This window comes from Pelophylax lessonae (genome assembly GCF_965119305.1).
Source record: "Pelophylax lessonae genome assembly, chromosome: 2".
NCBI classification, from domain to species: domain Eukaryota; kingdom Metazoa; phylum Chordata; class Amphibia; order Anura; family Ranidae; genus Pelophylax; species Pelophylax lessonae.
Window position 1 is genome coordinate 550,213,062 of NC_138769.1, and position 13,559 is coordinate 550,226,620.

General features: G+C 43.7%; 1 protein-coding gene across 1 annotated transcript in view; it reads left to right on the forward strand.

The window, feature by feature from the left end:
* The first annotated feature begins 592 nt into the window (after positions 1-592).
* RB1 (RB transcriptional corepressor 1) overlaps positions 593-13,559 on the forward strand; it is a 328,442-nt gene continuing 315,475 nt past the window's right edge. The window contains exons 1-3 of the mRNA XM_082244844.1: positions 593-860; positions 5,573-5,687; positions 9,574-9,686. Coding sequence (XP_082100970.1) covers positions 784-860; positions 5,573-5,687; positions 9,574-9,686 — 305 coding nt within the window. The 5' untranslated portion in view covers positions 593-783. The remainder of the gene's footprint in view (positions 861-5,572; positions 5,688-9,573; positions 9,687-13,559) is intronic.

Consider the following 13,559-nt stretch of genomic DNA (forward strand, 5'->3'; position numbering starts at 1 on the left):
GGCAACTATGAGCTTGGTTGTTATTTGAGTTATTGTTACCTTTCTATCATTTCGAACCAGTTTGCCCATTCTCCTCTTTTGTCCACACAACTGCAGCTCCCTGGTTCTCTGTAAACCAAAGACATGGTTTTGTGTGAAAATCCCATTAGATCAGCAGCTTTTGAAATACTCACACCAGCCTGTCTGGCACCAACATACATGCCACGTTCAAAGTCACCTAAATCCCCTTTTTTCCCCATTCTGATGCTTTGTTTGAACTTCAGCAAGTCATCTTCACCATGTCTAGATGCCTAAATGCATTAAATCGCTGCCATGTGTTCTGCAGATTAGCAGTTTGTGTTACCAAGCAATTAAACAGCTGTGCCTAATAAAGTGGCCAGTGAGTGTAGGTCAGCATCGTCTGCCTTCATATTCTTTCAGGATAAACTTTCTTTATTTGCCAAAAATGATTCCAGTGTCTGCTGCCAGACTCAAATATGGCTACTGCACAGCATCACCATAGCCGCTTCTCTTCCGCCCATAGTAGAAACGTCGCTACAGTCGCCTGGCAACAAGAGGCGGAAGTCATTTTTTTTATCCATTTTCCCGCGGTTAGACTGTAAACTGTATGTGGGAGAAGGCGAAGGAGGGTGAAGAGAGCAGCGGCACAGGGCGCAGTGTACAGGGCACTAATAATAGGAACCGGTCCGGGCACTGCGAGCTCAGCCTCCGTATAAAGCGGCGGGGACTGGACGGAGGACAGTGATATCCATTGACTGGACTGAGTGCTGCTTCCCCCGTATCATGCCGCCCAAGAGTCCCAGGAAAGGGGCCCCCAGCCGGCCCCAGGAGGAGGAGAGGGGTCCCACTGAGCTGACTGGGTGAGTGACATGGCCAGCCTTCCACACCTGTCTTTCCTTCTCCAGCATAGGATCTGGGATGAAGTGTACCTGTCATTCATAGATCAGGGAGGCCAGCATGCGCTGAGCACTCTGCAAGCTGTCAGTCTAACACAGGCAGATGACAGCAGGAAGGTATATATATTTGGTATGTATGTATGGTGTGACAGGGGGCTGGAAGTTATAAGGCAGAGGTCTTCATAACTCAGTGATCATCCAATGGTGTGACCCCCCTATTCTCCCTGATTTGTGACATTATTAAGGCCCCTTTCACACGATCGGACCCATCAGGTCAGCCTGTCCTTTTTCAGGCGGACCCGATCGGGTCACTCATTGCCCTCTATGGGGAGGTAGGTGTCAGCGCCATCCGATCTGACAAGATCTGCTGAAAACAGATGTATGGTAGAGCTGCACGATTCTGACAAAAATGAGAATCGCAATTTTTTTTCCTTAGAATGAAGATCACGATTCTCAAAATCTTTTTTTATTTTAAAGATATATATATATATATATATATATATATATATATATATATATATATATATATATTCTATTTATTTTTTTATTAACCATTTGAAATAAAGCTGTGACTAGGATTACCTGTGGGCACTGCTGGCTGGCGGGTATTGCAGTGGGCACTGCTGGTTGGTGGGTAGTGCAGTGGGCACTGCTGGCTGGCGGGTATTGCAGTGGGCACTGCTGGTTGGTGGGCACTGCTGGCTGGCGGGTACTGCTGGTTGGTGGGTACTGCTGGCAAAGTGTGAGGAGCGGGGCAGAGCCGATGCTTCCTATACCTCAGTTCTCCTCGGTCTCCCCTCACAGGCTGAGTGCATTTGATATTACTCCGCCTGTGACAGAACGGAGCTGGAACTACTGCAGTGGGCACTGCTGGCTGGCGGGTACTGCTGTGGGTACTGCTGTGGGCACTGCTGGCTGGCGGGTACTGCTGCAGGTACTGCTGTGGGTACTGCTGGCTGGTGGGTACTGCTGGCTGGTGGGTACTGCTGTGGGTACTGCTGGCTGGCGGGTACTGCTGGCTGGCGGGTACTGCTGTGGGCACTGCTGGCTGGTGGGTACTGCTGGTTGGCGGGTACTGGTGGCAAAGTGTGAGGAGCGGCGCAGAGCCGATGCTTCCTGTACCTCAGTTCTCCTCCAAGATCGCAATTATCATATGATTAATCATGCAGCTCTAGTAAACATTAAAAATCAGGTTTTTATTGTTCCTGCCGATTGATGTTTGCCCTAATGCTCTGATGACAGCATGTGGCCTCCCAGTTTCCTGTAGACTGTCTGTCACCTGTTGGGCACCTGTGGATTTTTGTAGATCTGCAGTGGGGTTGCTGGGTGCTGGAATGCTTACTTAAGTGTTAGGTGATGAAACCCAGTAAAGTAAAAAATGTCAAGGGGATTGATCTTCGCACAACGGAACAAGTATAGTTCCAGCCTTGTTGAGGAAAGAGCGCTGCCAAACTGTGTGATAAGTTAAGGTAGAGTTTCACTGACTACCAATGGGGGGGTTAATCAATACTGCACTGCCACAACCAGTGCATGGGGAAAAGGGAGGGGGGGTGTTGGGTGTGGTGCGGGGGGCTTAACCACTTAAAGGATTTGTAAAGTCTCAAGGTTTTTCACCTTAATGCATTCTATGCAATAAGGTGAAAAGCCTTTCCTTCCTCAGCTGGTCCCTCAGCCCCCCTTTCCTCAGTCAGGACGGTCACATGAGAGATGGGCTCTACCTCCTGCAGGAAACACAAGCACCCGCAAATCTAAAAAGGCTGCCCCTTCAGTTCTTGTGTTTCCTGTGTCCTGCAAATAAAGGTAAAACTAATGTTTTGTTCCCCAGCTCAGCGTCTTCCAAAAAAACCCCAGTGACGCCAGCAGGGTGGTGGGCGGGAGATTACTACATTTTTTCCATCGATGGCAAGCGATCTGCTCAAAACATTTTATCCTGCAAATAAGTCAGGGATACAATATAGAATTTACGTCGAGACCTCTGACCAAGTTCCGGGCCACGACGGTTCTAGCCTTCTCACAGCAAAGCAGACCCATGAAGAAGGCTATCAGGAAATTTGTGAAGGAAAAAGCGATTACGGAGATATATCCGTATCATCACACATCCGGATTCTACTCACACGTGTTTGAGGGCAAAACCCTCTGGTAGACACCGCTTAATCCTGAACAGGACTATCCTCTACAGAAAGTGCAAGATGGGAGACCATCTTTTCGGTAAAATTGTTACTCCCAGAAGCAGCTTTCCTAGTAAGCCTCGACCCAAAGGACGCTTACCTTCATGTCCCAATTCATCCCAGCCATCAAAAGCTTTTGAGATTGGCCATCCTGGAGGGGAGGAAAATTTGACACTTTCAGTATCGAGCTCTCTTGTTCCCCTTTCATCAGCCCCGCATTAATTTACCAAGATTCTGGTGCAAGAGTTCAGATTCTGGGGGTCCAGATAGTGCTATATCTGGAACATTTCTTAATCTACGGTCAAACCCAAAAGGAAGTTCTCACGAGTTTACAAACGACTGACCATTTCCACACCCAGCTGGGGTGGCAAATCAATTCAAAGAAGTCAAAAAGAATTCTCTCTCAAATGGCTACATAATTGACATGACTGCACAGAAGATCATCCTACCAGAGGACAAGATAACCTAATAAACGAATTAATGCGGCAGAACAATTGAGAACCTCAATTAGAGGGACACGAGCGAGAAGTCATAATGTCCCTTCTGTGGCACGTCGGCCTCAATTCCGGCGGTACAATGGGGCCAGTTACACATGAGAGCCCTTTAGTGCCACCTCTTACCACTGGGATGGAAACGTGAAATCATTGGAGGAAGGAAATGGTATTTGTGCAGCGGTCTTTCAAATGCAATTTTTTTTGGAAAAAATACACTTGACTAAATAAAAAAAATAAAACTAAACCGTAAAGTTTGCCCAATTTTTTTGTATATTGTTAAAGATGATGTCATGCAGAGTAAATAGATACCTAACCTGTTACAGTTTTTAAAATTGCGCACACTCGTGGAATGGCGACAAACTACGGTACTTAAAAAATCTCCATTGGTGACGCTTTAAAATTTAACAGCAGTTTAGAGTTAGAGGAGATCTTTTGATGGAATTATTGTGCTCACTCTGACGATCGCAGCAATACCTCACATGTGTGATTTAAACACCATTTATGACTTGCGTATGCGTTTTTCTTTGGTACGCGGGGACAGGGGCGCTTTAATATTTTTCATTTCTCCCTATTTATTTTATTTTTTCCACTGTTCCTTAAAAAATAAATAAACTAAATAAAAAAAAAAAAAAACATTATATATATATATATATATATATATATATATATATATATATATATATATATATATATATATATATATATAATATAAAATCACTTTTATTGCTATCACAAGGAATGTAAACATCCCTTGTGGCAGTAATAGGCAGTGACAGGTACTCTTTATGGAGGGTTCTCCCTCCTGTGCACGCCAGAATCTGCATTTTTGAACGCTGACTTTTTTTTTTTTTTTTTTTAAATCTGCACCATTGGCAGCCAAGTAAACCATAAGGGACGTCGCTTCCAGGTTACTTTAATCGGAGACCCGATCGAAGCTGAATCGGGCTTCGTTCAGGACTCTGACCAGCTGGTGGATTTGCGGGGGGGTCTCTCGGAGAGGGGAGACCCAAGCTGAGTGGCGGAAGGAGGGGTGGAAGGGGTGGGAGGGGCGTCCCCTCCCGCTTCCTGTTATGGCTGAGCAGCTGCTGCACGGCATCTACAGTTATCATTAGAAAAAAATTACCAGCTCAAAAAAACGTAAAAAAAAAAAAAAAAAAAGGTACTGGGATGATGCCTCCTAGCTACAGGCATCGCCCCGGTACAACCACTTCTTCAAGCCGACGTACAGGTGCGTAGGTTTGTGAGAAGTGGTTAAAGACAACTGCCACTGGCTGACCAATGCTTGGGTTATTATTGCAGTCACTGACTCTAATGACTCCAACTTTTCTCTTCAGTGTGAATTGCAATATGTTGCAGAAAAATTCACCAGGACCAAACTTTTCAGGCATTGAGGTGCAGTATGGCTAATTCATTTTGAATGGGCTACCTATTTGTATGCATGAAAATGTGCTGTTGTGCAACTCTCTGAAGAGCCGTACTTGAGGCCCTTTGTAGTTTTTAAAACGAATGTAAATATATTGGTCATATCTAAAGAACTGCTTTTGAACCTTTCAGTGTAACAGAATGATCTACAAGCAGACCTCTCAAATCTTGTATATTGTATAAAAACAGGTCCCTTGGTTTTCAACAAAAGCGGTTAGACCAGTTTCTGTCGATTTGGTCCTTTTTGATCATCATGTGATCAGCTGCTGCAGCAATGGTTGGTTATTGACCCGCTGGTGTGTATACCCAGCATTAGATGGAGTAGTGTTGTGAACAAGGGAGGGGACTGTACTAGGGAAGTGACTATTCTGAAGCAGTCCGATTTAGGCTAGTAAGGTTAGAGGCAAATTGCAAGTCTATAAAAAAATCATTTATGGAAAAAATGTTGCAAGTAAGCTTTCAAAATTATTATTATTTTTTTTTTTTTTAACCTGCAATTTTTTGAGCTGTTGCCATAGTCTCTTTAAAGTTGCGTTTTTAGTGCTGCTGCATGATACTACTTGGGTTTAGATCTGTCTTTTCTTTCTCTCAGATTTGAAAGTGATGATCCAGTCTTTTCCTCCTTGTGTAATCAACTAAATGTACCCGAACTGGTGAGAGTGCAAGCCTGGAAGACATATAAGAGATTTTCCTCAGATCGGTCATTGGTAAGTGTCCTTATCTTTATAATTGTGAGCCTTACTTCTATTTATGCTAAGGCCCTTGTTTTTACTTTAGCCCTACTGTGTGCTCTTTTTGCCGACCTTAGCCATAGGCTGGTTCACTTTGTGAGGCCTGTAGGTCCTCCTTGGCACTACCTGCTTCTTCATCTGTCTCAGCCCCCAGTGGTGCCTACAGCTAGCCTTTCTGCTCCTCAGGTGCTTCCCCTCGTCACTAAGGCTACATTCACCTGGCAATTAGGGACAGTGCTAAATGCAGTGGCAGGAAGCGGCACACAAGTTGTGTCCAACAGCGATCACCGCAAGTAATCACTGGCTGCTCGAATTGCTGTGACCACTGGTGACCTGTCATTAGAGTGAACGAGGCTGGCGGCCGCACCTAACCAATCTCATACACGGCTGTAGACAAATTAATCCTGCATTAATCCCCGGTGTGAATGCAGCCTAAGGCCCCTTTCACATGGGCACACTGTTCCGTTCTGCTCAGCAGGGGATCGTTCCGCCGATCCCCCGCTGAGCAGGCAGATGACAGCTCCGTCTTCGCTCTGTGCAGAGACGGAAGCTGTCAGATCCCCGCTGTCTTCTATGGGGAGATCGGATGAGAACAGACTGCCTGATCCTCCAGACGGATGGAAAACAGGGTTTCAATCCGTCTGGATTTCACAGACAGGATCGGAATCGGATATCAGCGGCTGTCCGCGGAGATGTCTCCTAACACCCGCTGCCACAAAGGGGTGCATGGAACATCCGATCAGGTCCACCTGAGGAACTGACTGGGGGATCCGATCAGATCGCTCGTGTTAAAGGGGCCTGAGTGTTTAGTGTCTCTGATCTCTAGAGTGTAAAGGCCCGTACACACGTGCAGATTGTCGGCCGAAAAAATTGGGCCGACGACCGATCGGCCGATTTTCGGCTTGTTAGTATGATGCTTCCGACAGCCGACAGCGCACTTTCGGCCGAACAGAATCTGTCGTGCAAGCATTAAAATTTTTGTATGCCGACACCAGAACGGCGGATTGTTCGCCAGTCAGTACAGAATTCGGCCGACAGACTTTGCAAGACTGGGCATGCTCAGAAAAGAAAAAACACAGGGAAAGTTAACCATCACATGAAATCACTTCTGCAGTCGGCGGACAAAATTTGTGTGCAGTCTTGTGCACTTTTCAGCGGACACGACAGCCCGGGGACAAAAGACGACCGATCGGTCGGCCGACGATCGGTACGTGTGTACGGGGCTTTAGACCAGTCTGGTATCAGATTCTGTAGAAAGTTCCCTACTACTTCCTTCCCTTTCCTCTCCTTCCCTTTCCTCTCAAGCCCATCACATCTCAATTGTACATATCAATTCCAGCAATTATTTGTTTACTGCTTCTGTTGTTATACTGCACTGTTAGAGGTACAGATAAACCTAACCCAGGCATCCCACAAGGATGACATGTGAAAGCATAATTGTATGCACATTGCATAATGTTTGATGGTTGATGTACTTTACCACGTTGGTGTTATCAGACTGTCCTTGAGTGGAGTGATCCTCCAAATAACGGGTTAGTGTAGCAGGAACAGTCAAATGGTTTGCAGCTCTAAACGGGTTGATCAACAAACTGTACTCTCTCTTGTGCAGCCAGAGCAGACAGGTGGACCAACATTACTCCCCAGTTAGAAATTCCGGAGAGCCAGATTTGGGGCATGCTGGGTGTGCCTTTGATGTGTCCCTGTGTCATAACAGCTTAGTAGCAACTTAGATTACCATACTAACACATCCAATATTAGTGCAGCGATCTCCCCTCTGAGCTATTGTGTTCTGATGGGGGACTATCCCCCTGTCCCTCTGTCATTAGCTGATCTGATGCTGGTTTCCCAGCATACTCTTCTGACATAAGCTGTACACACTGGCCAAAAGATGGTCGGTTCCTGCCAAACCAACTGTTTTCAGCTGATTATCAGCCCATATGTACCCAGCAACTCTACACACTAACAAGTGTCAACAGGTGGTCTGACCACTCTTATCACCTCATGTGTATTTAAAAGATTGCTGTTAAGTCGAGGTGGTGGGAGAGTGAGTGTACATATGTTTGCCTGCCAACAGGCTGAGATCTGACCGACTGAATGAGATAGGTGTTCGTGGTAGAACAATGCTCTTACAATTTCACATGTTTGTGACTGCTTAAGTTCCAAATAACATTGTCCCTGCTTACGTGAGCATTTTGATTATTACAGACTTAACATAGTTGTATCCTAATCGGAACCTGATTAGGCCCCCCTCATGCAACACTGCTGCAAAAGATAACTTTTTGGGTTACATTCAGGTGGCTGATAGCAACGGATAGCTGTTGCCTCTGGAGGCAGCAACGCTGTTCTATGGCTGCATACAAACTGGTCGATTAGCTGCAACCAAAAGCTGCAGTAACACTGACCCTGGACACACACTGGCTGAGTCCAGGGTGAGTCAGAGGCACTGTTCAGACACCACTTGGATGACCTGTTGCATGCGAACAGCAGCAGCACTGCTTGTCGTATACTGAGTGCGAGCAGTGTTTACAACTGCCGGCAAGAATCGAATGATTCTTTCCAGTGGTCACTACTATGCAGCCGACTGAGTGTAACCTAATTGTTATATATTGGTAGCTGGAATCCGTCTGCAATTGATCACTAGATCTCATCAGTTTCTTTAGAGTGAGACAGGACAGAGCTGTATCAGCTCTGCTATAGCCCCTGGAAACGCAGGATGTGCTGAATGTAAGGGTGTTTTCACACTAGCACTTTTGGTGTGCATCTGGGTTCAATTGACGTCAGAATTCGGTTCATTTTGATGATGTGAACACTGTCTTTGGAACTCGGGTGCGCACCTGGGAACCGTACCCGAGTCCACTTAAAAGGGTGGTCTGGGGTACGGCTCATGTGAACTCCAGTACGGTTCGCTTCTGATGAGAACGCAATCGTACCAAAGCAAGCAATTCTATCCACTTGGCACCATCTCGTTTACAGCGGTTGCCAAGCAACATGAGTACGCACCAGCTGCAGCTTGATGACACCAGTGTACTGCGGTTCGGATACAAAAATCAAATGTGAACACAGTCCATCGGGGGCAGGGGGAGGGGGGAGCAATCGAACTCAGGTTCGGACCAGGCAATCGCACCAAGTGTGAAAACACCCTAAAGTATTGTTTACAGTCCTTCACTATGGAGCAGACTGCACAAGGATCAGAAGTCACTGACTGAGTCAGCTCCTGGGCTTAGTGTTAAACCCAGCTAGTGTTTCCAGTGCTAAACACTGCTAGGGCACATGATTGCTGCTAAGGCCTGGTTCCATTTTAAAATGGTACTGGGATAAAGACTCAAGTGGGATTCGACTGTAAAACCAAGACCTTTCTTCCTTTTTTATTTTCTCTCTCCCATTTAAATTTTGATTAGAGTAGAGAATAGTCGGGTGCCTTTTTTTTTTCCTTTCTGTTCTCCAGGGGGATTTTCAGAGACAAAGCAGAAAAGAGGAGGATTGGTGTTATACACCCTTCCACATTCTATTTAAGAAAAAAAAAAAAGTTTTGGCTTTTCGTTCACTTTAAAGAGAACCTGTGCTTTGTCAATGCATACTCTTCCCCACTGCTAATGTCACATTCTATTTGCCCAGTTTAGTCAAAGTGAAATAATCTCTACTTGATTTTGGGTTAGAATGTGCTGGCTTTTCCTATTACTACTTATTTCTATCAGTAAAACTTTGTTTACTAGCAGATTATTTCTCTGAATGCTTTTTTTGATTCTGCAGCATACATGGTTATGTGTGAAGGATATACTATATATACTACAATTTGCAGCTTTTTGTAACTACTAATTTGCTTTTGTTATGTAGAAAATTTATATTTCTGTTCTCTTGTCAGCAGGACAACATGAAGAAAATCGAATCTTTGGGCCTTTGTCTCTATATTGCTGCAGTCAATGCTGATGAAATGACCTTCACTTTTACAGAACTCGTAAAGGCTGTAGATATAAGGTAATTCTTTTGTTTATTTAAAAAAAAAAAAAATACTATGCAAGGAAAGTCTGGCTACTTCTGACACATTTTCCATACTGTATAAAAAGTAAAGTCCGGGAGTAAAATAATGGGAATTCGATAAGAAAAAAGTGACATGTGCTTTTATTTAAAAGGAGCATTATAACCTGTCGCAAGTGCCGTAGGTGGCTATTTCAGGGGATTTTACTTGATGGGTAACCTTTACAGACTGTATGTTTCATTAAGCTTTGCTGTACTAAAACACCCCTATGTGTGTGTTTTGACAAGCAAATTGATTTCTAGAGTTTGTTCTGACCCAAGTGTCCCCTGAAAGCCATGTCCAAAGGAGATTGAGCTAGACCCGTAATTTGGTATGACCAAGGTGGAAACACATTTAACAGTCTTCAGTGCAGGAAAGGCTGGGAAAAAGATACAGGCCAGATACACCAGGCCTTGCTCCACATCGATTGGTGAAGAATAAGCTATTACAAGGATGATCTTGGTTAAGATCGGGATGAATTGGTGATACTTTGCGTAAACGTGTATGCATCAAGTTAATAATGTTTAGGCTATGGAATTTACGTTTTTTTTTTTTCGTAATTTTCTGTTTTTTCTTTTGCTTTTACTTTATGCAATGGAATCCGTGTAATGCTGTAGATGTCAATGCAACAATGTTAATTTTTGGCAGCAAATTTCAATTTAGTTTTAGTCTTAGTCTTAGGACTAAAATGGCATTTTAGTTTTAGTCCCATTTTAGTCTTCTGCAAGTGTTTTAGTTTTAGTCGTATTTAGACGACTAAAGCTCCAGTACATTTTAGTCGACTAAAACTCCAGTACATTTTAGTCGACTAAAACATCTTACATTTTAGTCATCTATAATCGAATGGGTGTAGTTCAATTGTAATTTGTAATGCATTATTTAAGCATTTCTCTACAATTTCCAAACTCATTATATACTACTGCTGGTCCTGGAGTGAAAAATCAAATATGTTGTTGTTAAGCTTTGAGCATGCACTAGCACAGCACTACACCAGTGTTAATTTTGGCAGCAAATTTCAATTTAGTTTTAGTTTTAGTCGTATTTTAGTCATCTGAATTGTTTTAGTCGTATTTTAGTCGACTAAAATTGTGTTCATTTAGTCGACGAAAACGCTTTAGTCGGTTTTAGTCGACAAAATTAACACTGCAATGCAAATAGTTCACTTCTGAGTTGAGCCACTCATTGTCGTAATATACGTGCCATCATCACCCTGACTATTTTGGTCTTACGAGCGGTTATCTGATCTTGTATATGGTGGTTGTGTACATCATCTCTGTGTATACTGTTGTAACCGTTGTGCACTCAGTATGCACTTACATTGTATGTTTGTTAACTCAATAAACTTTTTTTTTTCTCCTGATTCCAAAAACAAAACACTTTAACAGTGTTATAAGGCATTCTAAGCCAATGGCAGACCAGTGCACCTGCCTGTTTGGTTCTGGAAAGGTCCATATAACTAATACTTGTACATGGTTTTATCATATATATAAAAAAAAAGCTATTCTTGATTTTAAATAAGACCGTGAGGCACCTACAGGTGTGGCTTTTCTGGGAATTTGGACACGCCCAAAGCAGGGAAGTTGTAGGATTTTAATAAGTTATGTCTTTAGTAACTTTAAGGTCAGAAGATAATTAGGTTGTTAAAGCATAAAAGTGTCAAAGTGAATTGCTACAACCAAGAATGCAATTGCAGTCATTTGCTAGTGGAATACAAAGGAGATTTTAGTATATTGCATTCTTACTGTGTTTAGGAAATATCAAATTCTCGGTATAAAATTAAAGTGGCTGTAAAGGCAGAAGTTTTTTTTTTTTTTTAACTTAATGCATCTTTTGCATTAAGATAAAAAGCCTTCTGAATGCAGCAGCCCCCCTAATACTTGCCTGAGCGCCTTCTCCATCTAGCGATTTCCACGAATGCCTTGGCCGTCCGGGACTCTCCCTCCTAATTGGCTGAGGCACAGCAGCAGCGCCCTTGGCTCCCGCTGCTGTCAATCAAACTCAGCCAAAGAGGAGAGAGAGGGGCAGGGACAAACTGTAGCCTTTTGTATGAATGGCTACACAGAGCTGCAGCTTGGCTTGGTTGCCCACATAGCAATCTGCTTACTGTGGGGGCACTCAACATGAGGGAGGAGCCAGGAGCTCCAGCCAGGGACCACTCAACCAGAGAAGAGGAGGATTTGGGCTGCCCTGTGTAAAACCACTGCACAGAGCAGGAAAGTATATGTTTGTTATTTTAATAGAGAAAAAAAAAAAAAAACAAGACTTTACAAACGCTTTAAAGTAAAATGACTACAGCTGGCCATACACTGAAAAACAAATTCCCCATACTGTGCAGATGGATGAATCTGCTGGTGGCTGTCAGAATATCTGAACAGCAGCTGCATCTGATTGAATACAGCCACTGTTTAGCTAACCAATTATTATCCCCTGGCTTCCATTTTCAATTGAAGAATGCCCACAGGGACCCCCTGAAATTAATTTTCTTTAGTTTATCATGAAGCAGTGTTCTCTCAGAATACCGCTACCTATCAGATTCTGCTACCGGAAGTGATGTACGGACTAGAACAGCTTACTGCTCATGCGCCATGCGTTCCAACATGGCTGCTATGCATTCCAATAGGTTTCCTAATGTGACAGAACACGAAGCACATCTTCTTCTTACACCCATGCAAGTCTTGCATTTTACATTTATTTTAGCAGTAAGCTCACCTTTTACACTAAAATAGACTATATTTCCCGGCGACTAAGGAAATAGTTTATTTCACTATATAATTTGTCGCTGAGTAGTGCGGGATGTAGCAAGATGGCCGTTGCCCCTTCAAAGCTTTTGGAATGCATAGCGGCCATGTTGGAACGCAGTAAGTTCTAGTTCGTACGTCACTTCCGGTAGCGGAATCTGATAGGTAGCGGTATTCTGACAGAACACTGGCCAAAATGTTCTCACTGTATGGCCAGCCTAAACAAGAAAAATCCTTGAGAGGGGGGTGGGAAGGGAAATTAGTGGATGGATTTACAGTGAATCTTACAGCAGATCATCAACATACAGGGAGATAAAGTGAACCTGTCACCAGTCTTTGAACATTTAAGTACTTGTATGTTCGTATGGACTTTAAAGAGTCTGTATGGTCAGAAATTTAAAATCATTCTTTTACTTTCCACATTGATTTTCAATTATTTCTAACCTATTAGTCTTAACAATGTTGAGGTGTTTAAACTTTATGACGATCCCCCACACATTTACTTCCTAAATTTTGTCACACACACTATATTACCAAAAGTATGGGGACACCTGCCTTTACACGCACATGAACTTTTATCATTCCAGTTTGTCTGTAGGGTTCAATATTGAGTTGGCACACCCTTTGCAGTTTTAACAGCTTCAACTCCTCTGGGGAGGCTGTCCACAATGTTTAGGAGTATGCTATGGGAATGTTTGAACATTCTTCAAGAAGCGCATTTGTGAGGTCAGGCATTGATGTGGATCAGAAGGCCTGGTTTGCAGTCTCCGATCTACTGTAATTCATCCCAAAGGTTTTCAATTGGGTTGAGGTCAGGCCACCCCAAACTCTCTAATCCATGTCTTTATGGACCTTGCTTTGTGCAGTGGTGCGCAGTCTTTTTGGAACAGAAAGGGGCCATTCCCAAACTGTTCCCACAAATTTGGGAGCATGAAACTGTGTCCAAAATGTCTTGCTATGCTAATGCCTTAGGAGTTCCCTTCACTGAAACTAAGGGGCCAAGCCTACCCCTGAACAACAACCCCACACCATAATCCCCCCCCCCTTCACCAAATTATTTGGACCAGTGCACAAAGCAAGGTCCATAAATACATG